Source organism: Saccopteryx bilineata, chromosome 7 (assembly GCF_036850765.1).
Source record: "Saccopteryx bilineata isolate mSacBil1 chromosome 7, mSacBil1_pri_phased_curated, whole genome shotgun sequence".
NCBI classification, from domain to species: Eukaryota; Metazoa; Chordata; class Mammalia; order Chiroptera; family Emballonuridae; genus Saccopteryx; species Saccopteryx bilineata.
In genome coordinates this window covers 73443937-73470398 of record NC_089496.1, presented here as the reverse complement: position 1 = coordinate 73470398, position 26462 = coordinate 73443937, and the positions used below count along the sequence as shown (strand labels likewise).

Sequence of the window (26462 nt, the reverse complement as noted above, 5' to 3'; positions counted from 1 at the left end):
GCTGGGGAGACGGGAGGATGGATACAGTGCAGGTGAGATGGGGAGACCCGGCAGGCAGGCAGCGAGGACCCAGACAGGAGGCAGGAGAAACGACTGGGAAACCGACACGACCTAGTTGGCCCTGTCTGCTTGCACTGGCGTGGGCGCACAGCCTGAAAGTCCTCCTTAGCCCACGGCACTCTCGGCCCTGCCCGTGGCCCGGACACTGCTCTATACCGGGGTTCACACACTAATACCCTCCGTGGCTCAGCTCTGCATGGAAGAGTGACAGGTCCCCCAGGAGACCCCAGTCTCGACACTGTGTGGGCGAACAGAGCAATAGCACCTGCTGGGCTGAGGGGCTCAAGCTAAGGGTTGGATTTAGTGCTCCGGGCTGGAGACAGTTCCAGAAACTCACCTGCGATAAGTCGTATGACGACAGCCCGTCTCTCTGATGCACTTCCAGCTCGGCCTGCTGCTGTTGGAGCTGCCTGTGGAACAAGAAGTCACCAGTCACCAGGCAGGGCGAAACCAGAACTCCCATCCTCAAGGCAGGTGGGCGACAACAAATGGGTCTCTATGGTGCTTGCGATTTTTACTTATTTTATCATATATATATATATATATGCCACTCATATTTTATCATATATATATATACACGTATATATAATTATATAATTAAAATGCTCCCCAAACGAAGATTCCAAGCCCTGAACTGTAAGTTTAGGCCGCTGATAATAGCAAACAAGCTTTGATTTACGACTTCATTTTATTCAGGGTAGTAAGACACTTAAAGAAAAAACCGTAAGGCAGAATTAGAACAATTGGGCTGAACACTGAGCAAATATTTACCTATAAACAGCTAATTGGTCGAAGCTCTTCCGACCCCTACACTGAGCTCCACTGTGGTGACTGCCACCCCCATTAACACTGCGCGGTGCCTCTGACATGCAGGAAGGCACAGGAAGGGCCAGGGCCACCGGGAGGGAGTCTGCTCTCATCCTCTTGGGACTCCTCCACCAGACAGAGCTCCTTCGACTGGGACGGACGAAACAAGTCGTGACCTTGGCCGCAAACCCCAGGACACTGCCCTTGCCCCGCGTCTGGACACCAGTGTCTCCGTCCCCACAGCTCTCGGTCGCTGTGTTGGTGACGAGCACATGTCAACAAGTGCTGACCCGTGGCCATCCTGTCCTGGGAAGAGGCCTGAGGAGGTTTCTTGGACATTTAATGGCAACAGAATAAAAATAAACCTTGGTGTGCTTGCGGATTCCACAGAGAAAGCTGGCCGATGCCACACGTGTGGGAACCGGACTCTTGCCACAGCCAAGGGCTGCCCCCCAACAAGCCGGGGACAGGAGCTAATAGTAACAAACCAGGTGTGTCTAGCCTGACTTCTTGTCCGGGCGGCCTCTGCACACCAGGTCAGGATGCTGGGCAGATGCTTGGAGGTCTTTACTTGGCCTGAGTCAGTGAGCCGGCAGCTGTGCGGGGGGCATCCGGCAGAGCTGCAGTCACATCTGGGGGCGCAGTAAGGTCAGCCGAGCGGCTAGCGACAGCCATCTGACTGAGCGCCGTCTGTGTGCCCCAGGCAAGGGCTCTGCTGCTTGTCAGGGGCCTGGAGTTGCTTTGCTCAGGGACAGGTAGCAGCTTGGGTGTTTCAGAGACTGGGCCACCTGGGTAGGCTCGATGGGGGCAAAACGGAAGGCGGGGAGCCCTGAAGTCACACGGGGATGAAGAGGCCTTCATTTCAGCAGCTTCCCACCAGCGCCAACCATCCAACACTCTCCTCCAGGAAGTTTCATTCCGGTGAGTGAGTGCAGGGGGCGTGGATTTCTTCCTGCTACTTTCCATGACAAGGTGCCCACTGCTGGTGGAAGTTAGTCACGACTGACCATGAAAGGGTCAGACTGTTCGCATTCATGAACGTCACTGCCCTCTGCTGTCCACAGCGAACATCTCCCATCTTTCAGGAGCGGCCTCAGTGGCCAGAGGGCTTGGGTTTGAGAACAGGGCACCAGCTGTCCCCACAACACTCTGGACGCCTCTCCCCCATCAGGCACCCAACAGGCTGCAGGCGCACAGACATGGAAGGGAGGAGCGAGGCAGATGGGTGAATGGGAGAGAAGACACAGGACAGTGGGAGGAGGTGGCTCTCATGAACAACCAGTCAAAATGCCGGCCTCCAAGGGGAAAGGTTCTTGAGGAGTGTCCATGGCTCTGAATGTGTGGCTATGGGCTTGGCCACGTGCTTGGCTCAGGCACGGGCAGCTGGTGTGGCCAGTGAGGGGCTGTGACAGGCGGCACGAGCCTGGCGACACACCGTAACCTGAACAGTGCCCAGTAGACCGCTGGCACTTCCTTCCTCACCACAGCCTCCTTCCTGAGGCCCCCACCCCACACCTGGCCGCACAGGTCAGTGAGCACCCCGAGGCCCCAGAGGGAGCGGCTTCCCGGCAAGGAGCCATGCTGAAGGAAGGGAGGAGGGGGCCGGGACAGACACTCCCATGAACAGGAAGTAGTCCACGGTGGGGCCGCTTCTCAGCGCCCTGAAAAGCACAGGGCCTGCCCAGAGCTGGAAGAAAGCGGGCAGTGTGGTTCTAGGGCCCAAAGGGCCTGGGGCAGCCTGTGAGGGACGACTGTGACACCGCCAGCAGCTATGGAGGGTGGCAAAGTGGCTTCCCACACATTGTCAGCCTGCAGCATGTGAGGGCGAGGCTCTGTTCCCCTCAGGTCACAGGAAAGGGAAGGGGACTTGTCCATCAGGGAGCTGGGACTGAAACCCAGTGTCACTTGTCCTCTGAGGAACCTCGCCAGGCCCAGACAAGTCACAGAGGGTGGTGCTGCGCGGGAAGGACGCTGTTCGTGGGGCCAGAGGGGAGTTCTGCCATTCAGGGGGCTGGGACATGGCAGCCGGGAGGCAGGGTGACTGCCTGAAGGCCCCAGTCATGGGGACACTGCCAGCGGACGAGGAGGGGCAGGTGGTGGGTGGGAACAGGTTCAGTGCTGAATCTGGGAAAACGGAGCACGGCAGTGCCAGCGACCACGATGGGGGCAGCACAGTCCCCAGGCCCCTGCAGGCTGCGCCCCTAGCACCCTGGGCACAGGTCCACATGCTCTGTGCACCTGGGCATCACTGGAGCTTTGTTTGTGCTGTTTCTTGGGCCTGCATTTCCCCAAGAGCAAATGCACAGAGGAGGGGTGACCTGCCCGTAACTAGGAGCTGGACCTCAGTTCATCGTCCCAGCAGCCCTACAAGGGTGGCCCACCCCTCCACAGCCAAAAGTGGGGGTCGAGACTGAGCCCGGGTCTGTGTGTTGGCCACCGAAGGGAAGCAGCAGAGACCGTGGGAGAACGTGTCAACAGCGGGGCAGTGGAGAGCCCATGTCCCCAGGGTGTCTGCCCCCAGGCCCCAAAGCTGCTCCCTCCTCTGCCCGGCGCAGCCCAACCGAGAACGGGGCATCTGAACCCACTACACTGAAGGATCTTCATTCGGTCTGGGGTCTACAGATCGGGAGGGCCACGAGGAGGGGATAAGAGGGAAGCAATGTGGGGAGCACAGTCCCAGGGTCCTGCTCAGGGTTCCAGCTGCAGGTGGAGCCAGCCGCGGGGGGCGGGGCACGTACTTGACATTGGTGTTGGTGCAGATGACGTACTCTATCTCGTCCGAGTAGGGGTTCTGGAAGGTGAAGCTGCTGGTGCGAATGAGCAGCCACTCTCGGTTCTTCGTGCGGAACCGGTACATGACCGACAGCACCTGGCCCTTCAGCTTCACCACCTGTGGGGACAGTCGGAGACAGAGGTCAGCGGGAGGACGGACGGCGCCAGACCAAAGGCAGGGCCAGCCGGGCAGTCACTGCAAAGGCTGGCGGGGGGCGGGACCGGGCGCTGAAGCAGAAGGCGGTGAGAGGTGAAGAGAGAGCGAGGGGGTGCAGGCACCCCAGCTACAGGAACCGCTCCGTCTGTCTCTCCGCTGACACACAGCACTGCGTGGGGGTCCTTCTGCCCACACTGCGGTGTGAGAAACCAAGTCAACGACTGTTTCACATCCAGAGTTCTTAGCTTCTATAAATGAGTCATGAAAATGCTCGAAGCTGGGAGACAGGCTGCTCCTGGGGTCCAGAGGGGCCCCTGGGGGGAGGTGGGGTCTGGGTGCATGCTGCGGTGGGGTAAGATGCTGTCACAGGAAGCTGTGTGGGAGGGCTCTCCTGGTGGGAGGCGGTCAGAGCAAACGTTTGGAGATGGGACGGGGATCGGACTGCACCTGCGAGGCTGTGCACTATCCCAGCCCAGGCCTCGAGACCCGGCTGGTGCTTGGTGCAGGTGTGATGCTGAGACCTGAGACCACAAGGCCAGGCCCAAGCCCAGCCTCACATGCTGTCCATGAGGACAACGTGCTCTCCATCACCATGGTGGCGGAAGGCACTTGAGGGCACAGGGATGGGAGGGAACCTGCTGTCAATCTCACTGGGCCCCACTCTTCAGTCTGACTTCTAGGTAAACTGTGACTCACAGAGGGAATCCGGGACTCAGATTTCCAGTGCCCGGTGAGCAAGCTGTCACTGCCAAACTCAGACTCCTCCCACCCTTGATCTGGGCCATTCAGGGCTTTTAAGTCCAGAGCTGACGCAGCAGCTCCCTCTGCGCTTTGCAAAAACAAGCCACTTCCCTTTATCAACAGTTGTGCCCACCCTGCTGCCGCCCGTGGCATAGCCGGAGCCCGGAACACCGCAGGGGCCCCGGCCGGCGCGCTCCAGGGTGGCCCTGTGGCCACTTGGCGCTGCACGCTGGTCCTGAGAGAGGCTCGGCCTGGCTCTCATGAGCTTCTACTTGGCGTCTGCCTCCCACCCCCACCCCAAGAAATGGGTTGGCCGCTCACAAAGCAGGAGTTACCAACGCTGGAGGCCAGGAGGAACCGGATGTTACCTTCGTTCCTTTTTTTTTTTCCAAAACCAACCAGGTTCTGCCTATGTGCTGCCTGTCGGACTGGGAGGCCTGTGCAGGATGTGGGAAGAGGGCGGATGCTCGGAAGGGGGCGAGCTCCAGCCGCAGCTCTCTTATCTGTGACTTGGGGCAGGCAACTGAACCTCGCTGAGTCCTGGTGTCCACTGTGAAAGGGGGAGGTGACACACACTAGGTGAGGGTGAGGACTGCGCAGGGACTAAGGGAAGGGGTGCACCCCTGTCAGCATCTCGTGTCTACATTCCCACAAAAATGGAGCCCCCTGGTCAAGACAAAGTGACGTGCGTATAGTGAACAAATGAGGAAGAGACGCACAGGGCGAAGGTCAGGCTGAGCAGCAGCCATGGAAAAGCCAGCGGCAGGTTCCGGGTAAAGATGTGACAAAACCTGGGCCTGCCCTGGCCGGTTGGCTCAGTGGTAGAGCGTCGGCCTGGCATGCGGAAGTCCCGGGTTCGATTCCCGGCCAGGGCACATAGGAGAAGCTCCCATCTGCTTCTCCCCCCCTCCCCCCCTCCTTCCTCTCTGTCTCTCTCTTCCCCTCCCGCAGCCAAGGCTCCATTGGAGCAAGGATGGCCCAGGCGCTGGGGATGGCTCCTTGGCCTCTGCCCCAGGCGCTAGAGTGGCTCTGGTCGTGACAGAGCGACGCCCCGGAGGGGCAGAGCATCGCCCCCTGGTGGGCAGAGCGTTGCCCCCTGGTGGGCGTGCCGGGTGGATCCCGGTCGGGCGCATGCGGGAGTCTGTCTGTCTCTCCCCGTTTCTAGCTTCAGAAAACAAAAACAAAAACAAAAACAAAACAAACAAACAAAAAAACCTGGGCTGTATTTCTGACCGGCTTGGACCAGGGCAGGAGTGAAAGCAGGGGGCAACAAGATGAGAGATGGGGCGGCCTGGTCACAGTCAGTGGGAATGAGGGAAGGAGACGGGGATGGTGATAGGTGGCTTCTGGGGGTGTGACGGGACTTGCCAGGCTGGATGTGGGGACCGGGCTCAGGGGGAGAGCAGAGGCCTCTCGGCTCCTGCCTGTGCAGCCAGGAGGGTGGGTGCCGGGAGATGGGCTGTGAGAGGAGACCCGGGTTCTGTGTTTGAAGGTTCCAGGTCACTCGGCACAGGTGCAGGCGAGGGGCCTGGATACATGCAGGTGAGCACCTCGAGGGGCAGTCTGGGCTGGTGTCGCCAAGGGGATAAAACCACCGACAGAGAGAAGACGGGGAAAAAAGCAGAGAAGCTTATCAAGGGCAGAGGCCGAGGGCGTCACAGCTCGGAGACACGGGCAGAAGAGGAGAGGTTACAAGGAGTCTGATGTGTGGAGAAAGACAGGTGTCGGGGTGCTCGGGAAGGAGAGAGCATGCAGGGCAGGACAGGGGTGAGCTGGACCCACACACGTGGAAGGGAGTAGGAGGGCTAGGTCGCCCCACGGAAACATAACAGGCCTTCAGCAGGAGAGCCAGGCTGCTGGAGGGGTCCTTGTAATAGTTCTTGCTGTAAAGCTCAGTGTCAAGGACTTGTTCCTTAGGTGAATGACAAACCATTACTCCCTCTTAAAAAGTAATTCACCGACTTCTTTTTTTGCCACACTGCCAGTTCTTTTCTTCCTGGGGCCAAAGCGCAACACCGTGGCCCCCTGAGGAACCTGCCGTCTCTCTCATCACAGCAGACCTGGGCTCAGGAAGTAACAGGTCCTCAGAAGATTCAGGAAAGTTTATGCAAGGACACATGGTGCCTGACACATAGTGGGTGCTCAGTAAACAGCGGCTAATAATGACGACGGCCATGATGCAGCCATGGGAGAGAGGGGGCTTCCGCTCAGCCGTTCACGGGCATCCTCGACTCTCTCTCCAAAGACCACTAACCCAACAGCTGCCTCTTCAATCTGCCTCGTCCTGCGATGCCCACCGCTCCTGCCCACCCCGGCCTTGGCACAGCCCACAGTGTGCCTTTTGTTCCTGTTACCTCCCACATCTGTCTCTTCTGCATACCTGGGCTGCCAGTACTGCTTTTCAAAAACACCACGTCACTTAAACGTGAGGGATCCTCACTAAAATGACGCAGGAGAGAATCTGAACTCCTTGGCATGGCACCTGAGGCCCTTCACAGCCTGGCCTCACCAGCCCCACTCTCATCACCACCCACGTCCTTCCACGAGCCGGCCGGTGTCGCTGCAGTCATCAGGGAACACCTGTTCTCCCCACACGAGCCGGCGTTGTCACCGCAGTCATCAGGGAACACTTGTTCTCCCCACACGAGCTGGCGGTGTCACTGTAGTCATCAGGGAACACCTGTTCTCCCCACACGAGCCGGCGTTGTCACCGCAGTCATCAGGGAACACTTGTTCTCCCCACAAACCAGGTTCTTTTGCATGTGTGGTGCTGCCCTTCAGTCCAGAATGTCCTGTCACTTCTTCTGCACTCCTCCTTCAGGACCCATCCTCACTGTCCCCCATCCTGGGAGACCGTCCCTGCCTCTTCCCCACTCTGGGACCCTCTCTGTCCTCTGCTCTTCTCTGTGACTCAGTAATTTCGTCCCAATGGGCCTGTCTTTCCCCATGAGGCTGCGAGGTCCTTCGTGGCAGGGGCCCTGACCACCTGGCACATCGTGGAGTGGATGCCCTGCTGGCGACACCCACGTGGACCCAGCTTCTACACCCCTGTCAATGGTGCTGGTGGTACCTGCTGGAAGCTCTCGCGCAGGTGGCTCTGGTCCTCAGAGTGGCAGAATTCCAGAATGTCCTTTCCTAGAAGGTCCTAAACAAAAAGAGATGCTTTAATTATCCCAAAACCCATTTTTATACTTTATATAACATGGTTAGATGACAGTGTTCATTTCTATCCCCTTCACCCCACCTCTAGCTCGCCCCCCTTCTTAAGGGGGGAGTAGATGCAAATTTCCCCAGGCATGACCACAGAGCTGGCCACTGGACCCCATCCCAAGTCCCTTTGGCATGGTCAACCCTGACTTCTGATTTTGCTGAAGCCCTAGGTCTACAGCACCAGAACACAATTTTAGTTTTGTTTGCCTTAGACAGGCAAACTGCAATAAACATATGTTAATAAACATAAGAAGACAATTGCATGAGGGAAGATGCATTGCCTAGGGAAACTGACATTGTCTAAACGTGGAAACTACAGCTCTCTTGTGGCTAGAGAGATGCTGTTGTCTAAAATAACTGTACTTGGCCCTGGCTGGTTGGCTCAGTGGTAGAGTGTAAGCCACGCATGTGGATGTCCTGGGTTTGATTCCTGGTCAGGGAACATAGGAGAAGTGACCATCTGCTTCTCTCCCCCTCCTCCCTCCCCTTTCTCTCTCTTCTCCTCCTGCAGCCATGGCTTGATTGGTTCAAACGCATTGGCCCCAGGCACTGAGGATGGCTCTGTGGAGCCTCCGCCTCAGGAGCTAAAAATAGCTTGGTTGCAAGCATGGTCCCAAATGGAGCATCGGCCCCAGACAGAGTTTGCCAGGCGGATCCTGGTCAGGGCACGTGTGGGAGTCTGTCTTTCTATCTCCTCTCCTCTCAATTGGAAAAGGAAATAAAAAATAACTGTACTTGTTAAATGCATATTTACTATCTACCTTCATCCATCTTTGTTTTAGTCAAAGGACCAGCACTAACCCAAAATAGAAGTGTGTTTCACAGTGATGCCAACCAGAGTCAGATAAACCGTCAAGAGGCCACTCTGAGTGTGTTACAGGAAAGTGGTCCAATTGGAAGTATCTTAAACAGCAGAGGATTTGGACTAACTCATTGATCTGGATCCAATCAACAAGCAGCCTTGAGGGGAGCCGACAGGCTTCAGTGGCAGCGAGCAGGAGGGTTAATCTCCCTGCAGAACCCATCTCGATGCTCGGGGGAGGGGCTGTGGGGAGATGGGTCTGCTGGAAACGCATCCCCCGATGGAGGCAAGGGCGCACTTGTAAACAGACTCACTGTCCCCTCGTTCCGTCCAAGCCTCTCCTGACTCCGGAGATGTTAAAATGATGAGTGGTGCCAGTATTTCCATTTGGACTGTTTCTAGTTCTAAAATATACATGTAATTAAAATACCCGTATCAATGTATCCTAAACTTTGTTCCTCAGAACAAAGATCTTTTTCTTTCTTTCTCTTTTTTCTTGAAATGCTTTTTATCAGGAAAGAACTTTAAATCTAGAGAAAAGCTGATAGCACGACACTTCTCCCTGAAGCATGGATCTCAAAAATATGAGATTATCTTACAACACCATAATGTGCCACATTACACCTAAAATTGCAGTGGAATCACCCAATGTTCCATGCACATTAACACTTCCTCGACTGCTTCCTGATGTGTTTTACTGTTCTGTCTTCAGGCTGAGGGCTACAGGGCTCTCACACAGCATATTCTTACTTTACCTCTTTGCTTTATCTTTTGTGTGTGTGTGTGTGACAGAGAGAGAGAGAGATAGACAGGCAGGAAGGGAGAGAGATAAGAAGCATAAATTCTTCACTGAGCACCCTAGCTGTTCATTGATTGCTCTCTCATATGTACCTTGACTGGGGGGCTACAGCACAGTGAGCGACCTTTGGGCTCAAGCCAGCAACCATGGGGTTGTCTATGATCCCACGCTCAAGCCAGCGACCCCGCACTCAAGCTGGTGAGCCCACACTCAAGCCATATGAGCCTGTGCTCAAGCCGGCAACTTTAGGGTTTCGAACCTGGGTCCTCTGTCTCCCAGTCCAATGCTCTATCCACTGCGCCACCGCCTGGTCAAGCCTCTTCACTTTATCTTAATCGAAAATAACTTCCCCTGCCTTTTGAGTGTCTCATAACACGGAATTTGTTTTTGAAAGGTCTGGAACAAAGACCTGTAAATGAACCTGGCCAGTTAGCTCAGTGGATAGAGTGTCAGCCTGGCGTGCAAACATCCCACATTTGATCCCCGGTCAAGACACACAGGAGAAGCAATCATCTTCTTTCCTTCCCCCCTCCCCATTCTCTCTCTCTTCCCTTCCTGCAGCCAGTGGGGCTTGACTGGTTCAAGCACTGGTCCAGGGCGCTGAGGATAGCTAAGCTGATTTGAGCACCCAGACTGGGGGTTGCCAGGTGGATCCCAGTCGGGGTGCGTGCGGGAGTCTATCTCCCTCCTCTCACTTAAAGAAAAAAGACCCGAGAATGTGCCCCCAATAAAAGTGGGTTCCAAAGGTATGTGATAGATGGGGGTAGGAACTAAGTGGACACCTTCACTTCAAGATGTTTCAATCTTTCACATTAATATGCTTGTACGTTCCCGAGCAGGAGACTTCCTGTCTGGTGTTCGTCACAATGAACTCTCTTTCATGGAGCACCATCACTCTAGTTCATGAAAGTTCAAGGTAGAAAAAGTCAGTGGCCAGGGCAAAGAGAGAAGGGTGACCTTTAAGGGGAGTGGCTGCCTACACTGCCCATTCTTGGTTTTGAAGGACAATGCTCCATCCTGGCAGGGATGTGGCTTTTTGTGCCGTGTGTCCTACATATGATTGTGCTGTATGTCCAACAACAGAGATGAGTTTTAAGTAAATTAAATCTTTACCAACGGCCATGAGCCCAAAATGTCCTACCTGGGGTTGGTAGCCGATCACACTGATGCATCTCGGATCCACGAAGGTGATGATCCCGTCCGAGTTGTGCCGGGACAGGAACTCGGCGGGCACCGACATCCCGCTCATGTCCATGCACACAGGAGAGCTGGTCACCTGCAACGGGAAACCACGGTGAGGTTTTGACAGAGACAGAGAATGGGAAGAGACCACGTGGACTGAGGTTCACAGATCCTCCATGTTCTTAGCACAATGGGTCCACATGTTCTAACAGCCCGAGTCACACCTGAGACTAACAGTGACAGTGGCCACTGCCCTTCCACCTCTGAGCCTGTTTCCTATTCAGTCAGTGGGAATAACAGCCCGGGTCACACCTGAGACTAACAGTGACAGTGGCCACTGCCCTTCCACCTCTGAGCCTGTTTCCTATTCAGTCAGTGGGAATAACAGCCCGGGTCACACCTGGGACTAACAGTGACAGTGGCCACTGCCCTTCCACCTCTGAGCCTGTTTCCAATTCAGTCAGTGGGAATAACAGCCCGGGTCACACCTGGGACTAACAGTGACAGTGGCCACTGCCCTTCCACCTCTGAGCCCGTTTCCTATTCAGTCAGTGGTTCTAACAGCCCGGGTCACACCTGAGACTAACAGTGACAGTGGCCACTGCCCTTCCACCTCTGAGCCTGTTTCCTATTCAGTCAGTGGGAATAACAGCCCGGGTCACACCTGGGACTAACAGTGACAGTGGCCACTTCCCTTCCACCTCTGAGCCTGTTTCCTATTCAGTCAGTGGGAATAACAGCCCGGGTCACACCTGGGACTAACAGTGACAGTGGCCACTGCCCTTCCACCTCTGAGCCCGTTTCCTATTCAGTCAGTGGGAATAACAAAGCCTGTAATCGCACAGGGTGGGTGTGAGGCTCCTAAGGATGGCGTATTAAATACCAGCACGTGGCCAGTGCTGGGAAACATCAACACCCTTCCCTCCTCCCACCTTCCCTTCACCAAGGATGGCAAAGGAGTCCAAGGAACTGGGGGAAATAACTAGAAACATCTAAATATTTTGTCAACATCTGTGGACCAAATTCACCCAAGTTGTCTTTCTTCACCCGTCTGCAAGGAATAACCAATGTTTGTCATGTGATCGAAACTGCTTATTCACCTGTCTGAAAACAGGGAGACCCAGGGAACCAGGGACGGGAGAAGCGAGGGTCCTGCGTGTGCGCTGTGTCTCTATGGCCCGCTCATCCATACGAAGAGGTGCTCAGTGCCTCAGGGACAGGGAGGAGCCCAGCTGACTAGGCCCTGACCGTGTGTGCCAGGCACTGAACCAGTGCAATGTAGACGCATTAGTCGGCACATTTATGTTTCCCCAACATTAAAGGCATGGTCCCTGCCCTTTAGGAGCTGTGGGAAAGGGGCAGGTACTCAACTGAGTACAGGAAAACAGACCGTGGAGAATGATAACTGAGGGATGAACCCCATGCCAGCAGCGTGGGGGACGGGACTGTGAATTTTGACTAAGCAGATAGAGGGATCGTTTTAGCTGGATCTCAAGGGGGTAAACAGGAAATAACCGGGACCTGGAAAGAAGAAAGGGAACAGGAGGGACGGGCACATGGTGGGCTGTGAGAGGGGACAGCCCTCTCACAGGGTGTGTGGTCTGGGGACAGGGCAGGGGACAAGAAGAGAGAAGCTTGTGCTCTGTCCTGCAGACCATGGGCAAACATCCAAGGGGATGTGAGCAGGACTTGACCTTGCAGTGAGTGGCATAGCGGGGCGGGGGGCACTGACTCAGGCTCCGATGAGGTGAGAACCCTGCAGCTCACAGCTCACAGCCCCCTCTCTGCCTCCAGGTTCAGCCTCACCTCCTCCCCGCGTGGGACAGGGATCCACACTGACGGCACAGCTCAGGAGCGGCTCCCGAACCCGCGGGCTCCTGCTCTTCCTACACTGAGCCCTCAATGAGACTGAAAAGGTTGCGAGCTGTTTCTCACCTGAAGCCTCCCGATCGCCACGAGGCAGTACTTGCTGCCTTGCCCCACGTCAGCATCCTCTTCGGGGATCGTCATGCCTGAAACGAGGAATGCCGGCGTCACGCACAATATGCCCGTGGCGAACAGGAAAGGGGCAAAGGTGGCCGTTATTTTACTCAGGCGATCGGAAATACAGACCCACAGCTGACTACTTGGGGCCTGGGGCGCGAGCTCAGGAGCCAGTGCCCCTTCCCGCTCCTCTCTTTGCCTAACATCTTGGTAATTTCATGGTGCACAGTCACTTGCACTTGTAGGTGATGCAGAGAAAGTTAAGGAAGGTGAAATGCAAAACATTCATTTATGCATTTGCAAGATTTGGCCGAAACATTCAGTTATAAAAGCAATTTCAGTGAGAACTGTGGCCCTAGCCGGTTGGGTCAGTGGACAGACTGTCAGCCTGGCGTGCAGACGTTCGGGTTCAATCCCCAGTCGGGGCACACACGAGAAGTGACCATCTGCTTCTCCCCCCGACTCATCCCTTTCTCTTCCTCACTCGTAGCCAGTGGCTCAATTGGTTCGAGAATGACCCTGCACACTGAGGATAGCTCGGTTCATTCAAGCACTGGCCCCAGAAGGGGGGTGCTGGGGGGCGGGTGGTCCCAGTCGGGGCACATGTTGGAGTCTTTCGCCCCTCTTCTCACTTAAAGAAAAAAAAAGAAAGAAAAAGAACTATAGATGGGCATTTCAAGTTATGTAAATATTTCATTCATCTGTTGACAAAGAATCAAATAACCACCATGAGATTCACTGCGCTGTTATCAACTGGTTCTTGGGGACAGGACCGGTGTAGAAAGAAACGCTTACTTTTTAGTACATAATGTTAAAAAAAAACTTTTTTAATGAGTTTACGGGTCAATTTTTACTTTCTTTTTCAAGATTGTATAGGTCTTCTGAGTCTCTTTAATGAAGAGTGACTTTGTGCAATAACCACAATAATAAAGACCATTTTCTCTAAGGGGAGGCGGATGATGCTCTGGCACTTACAGGCCGCGGGCTTCCCCACCGGGGGGTTCTCCCAGGCTGTGTCTTGTTCTCCAACCAAGCTTGAAACGGGAGCGTGCTGGCTTAAATTCCGACTCCAGAGCTCAGCCCCCCATCTCCAAATTGAGAGAAAACACACCCGATGGCAGAAGGAAGTTTAATTCTAAAATATTTGGCAGAGACACAATCTGTCTTTCCCCAAAACAGCCACAAAATCGCAAAAATTAACACACATCTCCTCTTGCCTCAAGTGGTAAATGAACATTTTCTGTATAAACTTGGACTCGGAAGACAGAGCTTTGCTTCTGATAAATCGTGATCTGTGAGCAGCGTCAGCTGAGGGGCTGGCTGTCCCAGGGAAGCCACACTGAGGTGCAGTGGGATGTCAGGAAGGAATGGGGGGGGGGGGTAGGACAGCACCCCCCAGCCTCATCTGACCACCGGTAATGAGAGGAGGGGGCCGAGGCGTCCAGGCCCCCGTCCACTGCGGGACTGGAGTCTGAGTCACCTTCCCTGCTAGGGCAGGGGCCTTTCCACGGAAAGCTACGGGCAGTTTTCCAAGGAAAACAGAACATTGATCCTCTAATCCTCTCATGTGGGATTTGATTGCTATTTTCAGCTTTCAGTGATAAAAATTTCACATACAATGACAGGCTCCATTGGATGGCTTCACCCTGTTTCTAGCTTCTGGCTAAACCCCCTCCCCTGCGCAGGGAGGGCATCCAGAAGGCGGTCCACCTGTCAACCGCCTCTGCTTTGGGGCTTTATGCTGTTACTCCAATATCTACCCTCATCAGCATTGTATCTGGCTCCTCTCTGCTCCATGTTCTTCAACATCAGCCTCCAACTGCCCTCATAATCTTCTCAAGCTAACCAGTTTCCAGCTCAGCGCCTTCCTGCTCAGCCCTTGGGAACTATCCTGTTTGCAGACAAAGACCTGTGTCCATGCCGCCTACCTCTCGCGGGCTCTGTGCTCTGGCAGCTCCTCTCCAAGGCCCCTGGTCACGGACCCCTGGCCCCTCCCCAGCGCTGCCTCAGCACAGCCTGCTGTTACTGGCGCTCATGTATCTTCTCCTTACACCCACCCCACTGCTCTTTCCTCTTCCAGGACTGTGGTCTACACCAGTATACGAAGAAAGACTGTATCATCTTCAGAGAACATCAAGGTGTTAACTCTGTTGCAGACCGGCAAGAAGTTTCTGGCAGACCAGCAGCAGTCTGCAGACCGGCAGTTAAAAAACACTGGCACACTGTTGCTACTTTCATCTTGCCAAAGCACAGCCCTGGCCATATTTGAGCACTTTTTCCAAAAAAAACAAACCAACCCCAAATGTGGCCTGATTGGTGGTAGCACAGTGGACAGAGCATTGACCTGGAATGCTGAGGTCGCTGGTTCAAAACCCTGGCTTGCCTGGTCAGGGCACATATGGGAGTTGATGCTTCCTGCTCCTCCCCCTTCTTTCTCTCTCCTCTTTTTCTTTATTTCTCCTCTCTAAACTGAAGAAATAAAATCTTAAAAAAAAAAAAAAAATCCCAAAGGCCCTCTCTGGTCACCAACTTCAGGGCCCTTCATTCCATCTGAGATTCTAGTGGATCCTCCCTGGAGAGGACATTTGAGAACAGTTTGGGAGAGCAGCTCATCCAGGGAGCAAGGGATCTGTGACACAAAGAATGGGTGTGTTGACTGAAGAATAAACTTTCTGTTCCAGGTTGCAGAGCCCTAGCCACACGGCGCGAGACACCAGCGAGCGCCATGGGCCACCTCTCGTCCCGGAAGGCACGTGTTTTTATATATTTTTTATATATTTGAAACGGTGGTGCCAAGACTGCTCTGGTTCCACGAACGAGTGCTGCACAGGAGAACGGTCGTCATGTCCAGAACCCACACTGAGAGAAGACAAGCCTAAGTGGACAGAACGGCTGGATAATGAGGAAGGGCTCTAGCCTCGAAGTGCCCGGAGGAGTCCTGACTCAGAAATCCTGACTCTACCCCTGACTGACCGCAGACCTTCCCTGTGAGCTTGGGGAGACGGGACTAAGAACAGACAGGCGCTGTGAAATGGGAACAGCCATCGTCGCCACTCTATAGGGGGACAGAGTGTCTATTAGGCACCAGCACGAGCCTGGCACGTGGGGCTCAATACACTCAGTGTTGTGTCCACTGTGATGCTGGGAGTGCCATCCTTGGCCCTGGTCAGGACAGGTGGCATCGCCCCACTGCCACACTGGCCCCTGTGCCAGCTGAGCTCCACCTGGCCTCAGTCTCCTGTGTGGGGTCTGGGCTGTGGTCAAGGGCAGAGGGTGATGCTGGCGTCAGCGAGACAGATGCAGAGTCATGCAGGGGTTTCAGCCGCCCTCCACAGAGAAGGAGGGCTGGCCCGAGGGAATGGCAGCATCCTCCTCGGCTCTGACATTCTGTGGGTACAAATGCCAGGTCAGAGTTTGGCCATGAGATCAGGAAGTGTGACACAGTTTCTGAGCACCGACTAAGCGCCTGCCTTTCAGCCGAAGACCAGGCACTTAGCAGTGCACGAGGCCCGGCTGTTCCTCCCGAGGGGCTCACGGCAGCTGGGGAAGGACCCTCACGATGCTGTGTGGTCAGCACTAGGGCCACGGAAAGAGCGCACCACTCCGAGGCAGGGCACGCGGCCAGGGCTGGACGCCAGGGTGGGAGCAATGGTTCGGGAGGGGACACTTCCTGGCAGGGATAGCGACGTTTATCAAAGTGGTTTTTAATAGGAACAGGATCATGCCAGCCAGTTTAGTAGATTTCAACAATTCCCTGATCGGTTTCACAAGCTCATTCTGCCCTTTCTTTAATTACCTTTTCTCTGGAAACACTCTTCCTGGGCCAGTCTAAAGAAACCCAAGCAATAGAAACAACACTCAGATGTAGGGTAACCAGATACCGCTGTTTGGGAGGGAACGCAGCAACCGCCAGAATGCCTCTTCCTCCTTACGAGGGGGCGCGTGCGCACTGTGCAGACACTGGTGGAAAGCGGGCTGCTGTGCAGCGTGCAGGGTGGAGCCTGTCCTGGCATCGGCCGCCTCATATGTGAATTAAGACAAGTTTCTCTGTATTCCGCCAAATGCAGGCGGAGAAAAACCCCACCACCTTCTGCTGCAAGCAATTCAGGCCACTTGTTCGCAGCACAGTTCCAAAGTCCTCCCTGGGGAACATTAATAAGTGTTAGGCGGGAAATAAAATGTTTCTTCGGCCAAACACATTTGGGAAGCATAGTTTAAACAAAGAGAAAGAGGTTTCATCACCACAGGCCTTTGCAGAGAATTAAACTCGCGACTTGGGAGCAGGATGCTCTCGCAGGGGAGTCCAGGAGGCCAAGTCCCACATGGTGGACCATGAACTCCTCCTTCACTGCCTCTCTGGGGGCTGGGAGCTGGGAAGGTACCGTATGTCCCCATGTATAAGATGTACCTTAATTCGGGGGCCTAAAACAAATGTACTACATAAAGTTACTGAATTCAAGTTTTATTCATCATAAAATTCATACAATTCCTCATCCATGAGAAAAGGCGGGAAATGCAAGTAAAAACGACAACCACTGTAGAAGACGCACCCAGTTTTTAGACCCCAGATTTTTCGAAAAAGGTGCTTCTTATACATGGGGAAATACGGTATTCAGAGAAATGCTGCACTACAGGTATCTTGCATTTCAGGGTTCCTGCAGAAACGACCCAACACTGTCCAAAGCAGAGCTCTGAAGTACAAAAGGTGCCTTTGTCCCAAAAGAGCCAACGGAGACCCTGAGTCAGCACCTGTCCCCATGTGTCCCTGGAGCAGTGATGGCCTGGGGGGAGAGGAGCACAGGTCAGCCCACAGACCAGGGAGGGTGACCACCAGCAGGCCAGCAGCGGACAACCCGGGATTCAGGAAAAGCGGCTAAGTAAGTTGCAATTCCCTGTGTCTGAAGGAAAAGGCCCCCAGGTGGGCCAGCCAATGAGCTTAGAGCGACTGTGGCTTGGACTTAGCACAGAACGGGGCTGAGTCCCGAGAGCAAGCCTCGGCCTCAAGCCTTCCGGGAGGGGTTTGGTGGCAGAATGCTTGTGTGCTCCTTCAGTTTGCTTGTGACCTCTGTCATCTCCCCACCCCACCACTGGCCTCAGGCACAGACAAGTAAATGTTACCTTCGGTAACAATAAAGCCAAACATTCCTCTTCCACCCCTATCTTAGCCTGAAAGGTCTTATAAGACCCCACATGACCAATGATGGAACTGCCCTCAACTCTCAACAAGGGACAACCACACGGTGACCTCTCGAAGGTGAGCCACGTGGAAAACAATCACAAACGTATGAAAAAAGAGACGACTGGGTTACGGAGCCACAGCAACTATTCCCACTAAAATAACAGATTTTCTTTGTAAGAAAGAATTCAAAGGAGAAAAATATCTAAATTCAGTGACACACTGTGGACACAGTATTTACGAAAAAGGCACAACTTTTTATCAAGCAAGGAATGTGTTCAGATGGAAAGGTCATGGCCAAATTCTCTACAAATGAAACAGGAACACTGATTGGGATTGAGAAATTCTCCAAAGGTTTGGAAGAAAAGAATAAGGAAACGAGAGCCAAAGTCTCAGTGGCAGAAAGAACAGATCTGAGAAATCAAGACGGCGCTTCCGAGCGTGAGCAAAGTAGACTGGGAAGCAACAGCCGCTCGGAAAAAATCTAGATAAATTGCCCCGTGGCAAAGAAAGGCTCGAGTCTGCAAATGGAGGGGCCCAACCAGCACCAGGTAGAGTGCAGGGAACAGACTCACCTTAAGACACACCTGAGCCAATGTCTGAATTCCAAGGATTAACTCAAAACCACCTGCGAGAGTCACAGTGGGGAAAAGGAGAAGGAACACATCCCACTGCACAGACTTCTTGCTACAACAGAGCAGCGCCCCGGGGTCTGGATGGTGACCCCCTCCCTCGCGTTCTCCAGCAGCTGCGCGAGAATGGCAGGAGGAACGTGCCAAACATGCCCACTTGCCCTTGCTGAAAGGAACGCTTGAAGGGATCGCCCTGGCACCGACACATGAACCGACATGGGGAGGGAGCCCGGCTGGAAGGCAGGAGAAGGGAGCAGGAGACCAGGGAGGCCAGTAACCGCAGGGAGGGTGGCCGTGGACTTCACTGCAAACGGCAGCTCGACTTCCTCTGAGACGGAAAATATCAAATGATGGTGACCATATTTCTAAAATCTCACTATGGATCTAGAGCCCTGAAGTATTCCCATACTAACGGGAGGTGATCTAGTAACTGGATTTGGTCTCTGTGGGTTGGAACCCCAGCTATGGTTTCGGCCCAGCACTGCCCCAACTTGACCCCATTGACTCCTGCAAGGCCTCTGTCCTCATTGCCCCCTGGGATGGTCCTCTCTGATCCCCTGACCTTCACACCTTATCCCAGCCCCTCCTCTCACTTCAACTTCCAGAATAATCTCTCAAGACCTCCAGTGACTTTCAGTGACTCTGCACAGAGCCTGACTCCCAGGCTTAGCGCTCAAGGCCCCACCCCAGGGTCCAACTGCCCCCGTCCAGGCATCTTCCCCACCTGCCACAGAGCGTCACATACGGTCTCCAGCACAGTGTCTTTCTCCCACTCGGAAAGCAGAGGAAGGCCTGTGGCAGAACTCAAGTCTACTACTTCCTGTGTGAACGGGGCTACTTCCACTCGAGCTCCGGGGCCTCCCTGGAGCATGGGGGCATCGACAGTGCCTCCACCTTATCAGGGCTGTTGTGAAACTACCGAGCACAATGAACGTCAAGGATTTGTCAGAAAGCCCCGCACATGGTGAACACTCACAAATGAAAACTGTAATTACTCTCACACCTCCCTTGCCCTTGTCCACACTGTTCCCTCTGCCTGTAAAGCATTCTTTTTCGGACAGCAAATTCCTATCTCTTTTTTATATTTATGGTTCAGCTTGACTGCTCCTCTCCCTCTGCCCGTTAGGCGGTCAGTGAGGGTTGGCTGCGGTGTGGGAGAGATGCCGGCCTGGACACTCCCAGCAGATGGAATCTCCCTCCCGCGTGTCCCCCCAGGACTGCGTGCCTCTGTTATGACCCCCATCCATGGGTCAGCCATGGCCCGCACAGCTACTGGACACTTCCAGCAGATGGGATCTCCCTCCCGCGTGCCTCCCCAGGACTGCGTGCCTCTGTTATGACCCCCATCCATGGGTCAGCCATGGCCCGCACAGCTACTGGACACTTCCAGCAGATGGGATCTCCCTCCCGCGTGCTCCCCCACGACTGCATGCCTCTGCCCGTTAGGCGGTCAGTGCGGGTTGGCCGCAGTGTGGAAGAGATGCCGGCCTGGACACTTCCAGCAGATGGAATCTCCCTCCTGCGTGCCCCCCCAGGACTGCGTGCCTCTGTTATGACCCCATCCAGGGACCAGCCATGGCCCGCACAGCTGCCTGTCTCTTCCAGGGGATTGTGAGCTCCTTAGTATGGGCAGGAACCACGCCAGACTTGCCCGAGGACTCCCAGGGCCTTAGGAGGTACCTGGACCATGACAAGCGCTTAGAAACATTTACTGAAGGACAAGTTAGAATGGCTTTGCCCCGCCTGAGAACAAGGCCAGAAAACTCTCCGTTCTCCACCTCACACTAAGGTCATGGCTATGGTGTCTCATCAGGGCATCACCGTGGGGTCCTGGACAGGAGACCTACTGGGCACCTGGAACGTGGGCTGAGGGTTGGAGACAGCCAGGCTGCGGGTCGGTGGACTCCACACAGACAAGCAGCTTCTGGTGGTTTTTAAATGAAGAAGAAACAAACATAACTGTGTTCAACAAGCAAACTCCAAGTGCAGGGCTGCACCAGATGGGCTCATGGCAGAGCTAAGCTGTCTGGGGCACTGGGACCGCCGGCCTGGCCACTGTGGATTCCAGCCCAAACCCCGCAATAACCTCAGGGCTCTGGCATGCTGTGGCCAAGGCTTCCTAAAAGTCCAAAGCAGAGAGAAGAAAAGCATCCACCTCCCCGATGAGAAGGTACACAAGGGCACCAACAGCTGGGTCCACTCCTGACCGAGATGGTCCCAGTGGGAGGTAACGAGGTCTTGGGTCCACACTCCTCCCCTGGGTCAGAGGCTGGCTCTCCTGTGCAGACCCACCACTGGTTCATCAGCCATTTCTCCGAACTGCGAGGTGGCGAACCAAGCATACCAGATGACGGTTACCAGAAAAGAGGCCCCTGTCACAGAAGTGGCTTCTGGCTCAAAGCTGAAGGTCTGTGCAGTGCAAAGTGCTGGGTGATGACTATGAGACCATTAACAGCTCCAGAACTTCCAAGTCTCCTCATGGCTGAATGCACCACCAAAATATAAAACACAGTCCATCGTGGGTGATTTCTTTGCTAGCATGTCGAGCATAGAGTATCTGTTTCTTCAGACTACACACATTAAGGATTCAACAAAGGAACGAATTGTCTTTGGAAGTCTTCTTTAACCCAGACTCCCAACCCAAATGCTTAGAATGAAACCTATGTAATGAACCCTATAAAATGAACCCTAGAAAAATGCTGTAAGGCTAATTGGGAAAGCCGCATGTAACAGGAAGGACTTCTAGAATGTATCAGAATGCTCTGCGATGTTTATGTTTAACCTGGCGGCGGCAGGATCGGGTAAAACTGCGAGTGTGCAGCTATCAGACTAAGGAATAAGTGAACATATTGCATGTGGGTTGTCAAAAAATCTTTTTATAAGGCCCTTGTTTGCTCCATAAAGCCTGACTCTTCTGCTCACCTTTAGAGATGTCCAAGGTCGCCTGTGGATATTTTTAGCAACTTTGGTGCTTAGGAAACTTCATGCTTCCTAAGCAAGTCATTGTTTATAATTAGGGAGCCTGAGCTCATGAGCAGGCAGGGCCAGCATTCCTCGTGGACATTTACAAGCCATCGCCGGAGCACTAAGGGAGTTACCGCCCCAATGCTCCAGTTCCATGACCTTATGATAGGGTGACAGTGCCAATGACCTCATTCCAGCCCCCTCAGCTAGGCTAGATGACTGACGCTACCATCTTAAAAGCTTTCTGGGAAAGTGGATTCTGTAAATACCTTTAGAAATTCTGGCAAGAAATTTTTTTACTGATCCACCCCCCTAAGTCAACTATTTATTCCATCTGGGCAAGAGCCCCTTCCTTCATTCTCTCCTTCCTTCCTTCCATCTACCCATCCATCCCTCTCTATCCCTCCAGTCTTCATGAAACAGATACTATGTTCCAGGTCAAGCGAAGAACTGGGCCCAGGAAGTGAACGAAGCAGGAGGGTCTGACAAGTACAGGGAATGTTCTGTGTGCTGAGAATGTACTTACCAACCCAGAAACAGAGAGCGAGCGGCCACAGAGTGGGGAACACAGCCCCGACCCTGCAGGCACGCCAAAAGCATCCTGTGTAGACACAGGGTGCTTCCCAGAACCTCTGCCTTTGTAGAAATGCAACAACTAACCACCACCACAGAACAAAACCGGGACACAAACGACCCCTCGTCCCCTCACACACGCACAACTTCTGAATTCAGTGCCAACCCTTTAATCCGATTGTCTGGCACGCTCTTTAGAAAACTTAGATTGATTTCATACCAAGGTCATTGTCTCTGATTACGAAAGTCATGTTAGCATTTGGAAAATGCGAGAATAGACAAGAAAAAAGTAACCGATAATCTACTTCACAAAAAGTAACAATGACCAGTATTCTATATACAATGTTTCAGTGTATAGGTCACTACCATTTATAATTTAAAAATAAAACTGGCTTCATAGTGTTTCTGTTGTATAACTGGCTCCTCCTTTTTTAAATTTTTGAACACTTCCTGGTACTTGGCCTCATTCCTGAGAGTCCCCTGAAGCATGCATATCTGATGGTTGTCCGGTGCTCTATAAGATGGATGGTCCAGGCTGTTTTAAATCAATTCTCTATCACTGAAGTTTAGACTAATCCAAAATTTTCCTTAGAATAAATTCCTATGCATGGAATTCTTGTTGTGTTAAGGAATGCACATCTTAAGACATTTAATACACATAATAAAACTATTCTACAGATGGCTTATGCTGATGATAGTCCCACCAGCAGTACATGTCCATTTCTCTGAACCTGACCAACACTGCATTTTGCCCATTTACATTTTGCTACTTGATAGGTAAGAGGAAATGGTATCAAGTTATTTTAATTTGTTAATAGACTGATTTTTCCCCCAAATGCTTAGTGTGTGTATATAGGTGTGTATGTATGTGTATACACACACACACACACACACACACACACTTTAATACCCTTTTCTTATCCTTTGCTCATTTTTCCCTATTGAGTTAAAAATCTGCCTTTCAGTCACTTGTGGTCCAAATTGTGCCTTCTGGTAATAGCCTAAGATTGATTCCTCCTTTATGTTCACCCCCTCAAATACTTAAAGACAGAAATCATGTCTCTCTTTCTCCAAGATAAACACCCGAGGCTCCTTCCACCACTTCTCACGACGCCAAGTTTCCAGGCCGGCTGTTGAAGACTGAATGCATAAGTCCCACGGCCTACTGCCCTGTGCGCTCAGCGCTCACGGGCAGGTCAGGAAGCTGCCCGGCCCATCGCTGCAGACTCTCTGGAGGCCTCTCTGCCTGTACCCGGGCCCCAGCTGCCTCTTCCTGCCCACCCACAGGACACCATGCATTAATCTTACAATAATCATGGCATTTCTCGTGGGATATTGTAGGCCTGGAGCCCAAATAAAGTGGTAAGAAGAGAGCATGCTGAGGCCAGACACAGGACGAGGACTCTGCCCGGTGTGAGGGCAGTGATGACCTCACTCAAACGAGGAAGCATTAAGGAGATGGTCAGCTTGGAACGGGTCCCGAGAGGAAGTGCCGATCCAGCATGGTCGTGGGCCTCCTTGGACCCGGGGGGCAGGCAGGGGCCTTCCCTCTGTCCCCAGTGCCGTCTCACACTCTCCCGTAGTCGTCTGTGCGCCAGTGCCCCACAACACATCCTTGTGGACAGGGGGGAGCAGCCTACGTCTGTGCCCCAATAGCCTCACTTGACCTGGCACACGTCAGGCATGGTGTATGCGCGTGACTGAGCCACCGCTGGGACTCTCTCCACATTGCCCACCTCCCCGCGTGTGCGCGTCCACTGAGCCGCCTGGGACTTCTCTTCACGCTGCCCACCCATCAGGGGTACAGGCAGTGAGTCCCTTGGCTCGCATTTGCCTCTCATCAAACAACTTCTGATACAAATCTGGCTTCTCATGCACTCCAGAACCCCACAGGTTCACTGGGTAGCGGACATGAGCATCCACGTCTGTCATGAGGAGGTCCCAGGTCATTTCTGAATTGTAAACATCTGCTTCTGAGAACTCTCCCACCCTCCCTGGGTCTGCAAAGCTGAGTCCAGACTGCAAACACTGTGAGGCAACGCTGCCTATGAGGTCCTGCCCTGGCATCTGGCTGGGTGCCGGCCTTTAGGTAAGCAACACTCTGATCATTTTGTCCACTATAATTTACACAGGAAAATATACACAAGTTAAAAAACATACATCTACACATAAATATGTACATAGGTCAAACTGATAGATACGTACAGTACAGCAAACTTTAAATACAGGCCACCCCTAGCAAAATAACCATAAAAGCTCCCACTAAAGGCCCATCTACCTCAGTTCCTATTACCTGACATATCACGTCTGGATTTCCACAAAGAATTACATGGCATGTCAAAAGGCAAGAAAAAACCCAGACAAAGTAAGCACCAAAGCCAGAGCCAGAGCCAGAACCAGACTCGGATCTGACAGACTCTAAAACTACTAGACAGGGAATGTGGCTGTGATTACTACACGAGGTCTCTCATGGAAGAAGGGACAATGGAGAGAACAGATGGGCAGTGTGAAGCGGGGGGGGGGGGGGGAATCAAATGGAAAATGCTTGAAATAAAAAGCAATGTCTTTGATATAGAGAATGCCTGTGACAAACGCATCGGAAGACTGAGTGAGCACAGCCAAGGAAAGAACCAGTGAGCTCGAAAACAGACCACTTTCTGGGTCACAGAGTGTCCACAGGTGACTAACACTGTATATATTCTTTTGTTCCATAATAGATTTGCTGAGATGTAATTCACATGCCATAAAACCTGCCATCTTTTTTTTTAAGTGAGAGGAGGGGAGATAGTGAGACAGGAGACAGACTCCCTCATGTGCCCCAACTGGGATCCACCCAGCAACCCCAGTCTGGGGCCGATGCTAGAGTCAACCGAGCTATCCTCAGCACCTGGGGCCGATGCTCAAACCAAACAAATCACTGGCTGTGGGAGGGTAATAGGGAGAGAAGGGGGAGGGGGAAGGGAAGAGATGCAGATGGTCACTTCTCATGTATGTTCCGACTGGGAATTGAACCTGGGATGTCAGCACACTGGGCTGACACTCTATCCACTTAGCCAACCGGCCAGAGCCAAAATCTGCCATCTCAATGTGTATGTACACTTCAGTGGTTTTTAGTTGTAGAGTTGTACAACTCTCATCTCTATAAAATTTTAGAACATTTTTGTCACCTCAAAGAGAAAAACTGTCCCCATTAGCACTCACTCCCCATTTTTCCCTCCCTCAGTGCCTGGAAATCACAAACCTACTTTTTGTCTCGGTGGATTTCCCCGTTCTGGGTGTTTTGCACAAATAAAATCACATGATGTGGCCTTTTGAGTCTGGCTTTCTTTGCTTAGCCTGGTATTTTCAAGGTTCACCCAGATTTCACTGCTTTTTATTGCTGAGTACTATTTCATTGCATGGATGGACCACTCTTTATTCAGCCATTCATCGGTTGATGGACACATTTGAGCTGTTTTCATTATGGCCAAGATTAATAATGCTGCCACAAACAACCATGTACACCTTTCTGTGTGGACACATTTTCAACTTTCTTAGGTACATAACTAGGAGTGAGGCTGCTGGGTCAGCCACATGGTAACTCTTTGCTTAGCATTCTGAGTAACTCAAGACTGCTTCCCAGAGAAACTGCAGTGCACCATTTTACATTCCCACCAGCAACACAGCAGGGTTCCAGTCACGCCACATTCTCACCCACGCTCGTTATCATTTATTTTAACCATCTGAGTACGCATAAGAGGTACCTCCTTGTGGCTTTGATTTGCATTTCTCTAATGATTTGGACACAGCTAACATTTCAAATGTCAGTCGGACTACAGAGCGCTCCGGGTGACAGACCACAGAAACACCTTGCTGGGCACCCGGTTCCCTGCAATACAAGCGCAGGTTCCACTTACCGGCCGGAGGCCAGGCCTTGATGTATCCTGTGCAGTGGACCACAGCGTACTGGGCTTCCCCTTCTTTCACAGGGCCAAGGCCGTTCCTGCAGGAAGAATGTTGGTGAAATTGCGTTCAGTCCCTGGGGGAGCAAGGATGTCCAACGGCTCCTTCTACTTTGAAGCTACAGGGTCAGTTGTCCAGCTGGAGAGTTTGAACCGTGACTCCCCACCACCCTGTTTCCCCTTCTTCCACCATGGTCTGAAAGTCCAAAATAAATTCCACCCACCTCCCTTTCTCACCTCAGTCCCAGAAACCAGAGACAGCTCTCTTGGTCCTCTACACCCAGCTCCTCTACACGTTTAGCCACACTTCGGCCATGGGCACCCCACTGCCTCTCAGCACAGCCCGAACACTTCCATCCAAAAGCCCCACTGACCTGAACCTCTTCCTCATGGTGGTTATTCTGTTTAGAGGGAGGTGGTCCAGCGGAGCATTTCCACACCTGAGCAGCAAATATATTAGAAGGAGTGAAGACCAGGTAAGCTTAGAGAACACAGAGGGCTGCAGACAAGGCGGCGGGCCCTCTTTGAGGCTAACACACATGTCCAGGTGAGGCCTAATGCCAATTTGCTTCCAAAGCGTAGAAGCAGGCCTGCACATCTCTGAAGCGTGACGATTACTGAAGGTGAGGAGAGTGGGGGTTTGTGTTTGTGAGGCTCGGCCAA

At 53.0% G+C, this 26462-nt stretch overlaps 1 protein-coding gene and 1 non-coding gene across 8 annotated transcripts in view; one reads left to right on the top strand and one right to left on the bottom strand.

Annotated features, from left to right (window-relative positions):
• The window catches only part of ARNT2 (aryl hydrocarbon receptor nuclear translocator 2), a 106046-nt gene that overhangs the window by 16229 nt on the left and 63355 nt on the right, over positions 1-26462 (bottom strand). For all 7 annotated transcript variants that reach the window (XM_066239815.1, XM_066239819.1, XM_066239814.1 and 4 more), the window contains exons 7-13: positions 26174-26239; positions 25755-25840; positions 12466-12542; positions 10490-10624; positions 7608-7682; positions 3606-3757; positions 398-470 (exon numbers count right to left, since the gene is read on the bottom strand). In XM_066239815.1, the coding sequence (XP_066095912.1) occupies positions 398-470; positions 3606-3757; positions 7608-7682; positions 10490-10624; positions 12466-12542; positions 25755-25840; positions 26174-26239 (664 nt within the window). The remainder of the gene's footprint in view (positions 1-397; positions 471-3605; positions 3758-7607; positions 7683-10489; positions 10625-12465; positions 12543-25754; positions 25841-26173; positions 26240-26462) is intronic.
• TRNAA-GGC (transfer RNA alanine (anticodon GGC)) lies at positions 5337-5412 on the top strand. The gene has a single exon. It is a non-coding gene; the product is annotated as a tRNA-Ala (tRNA).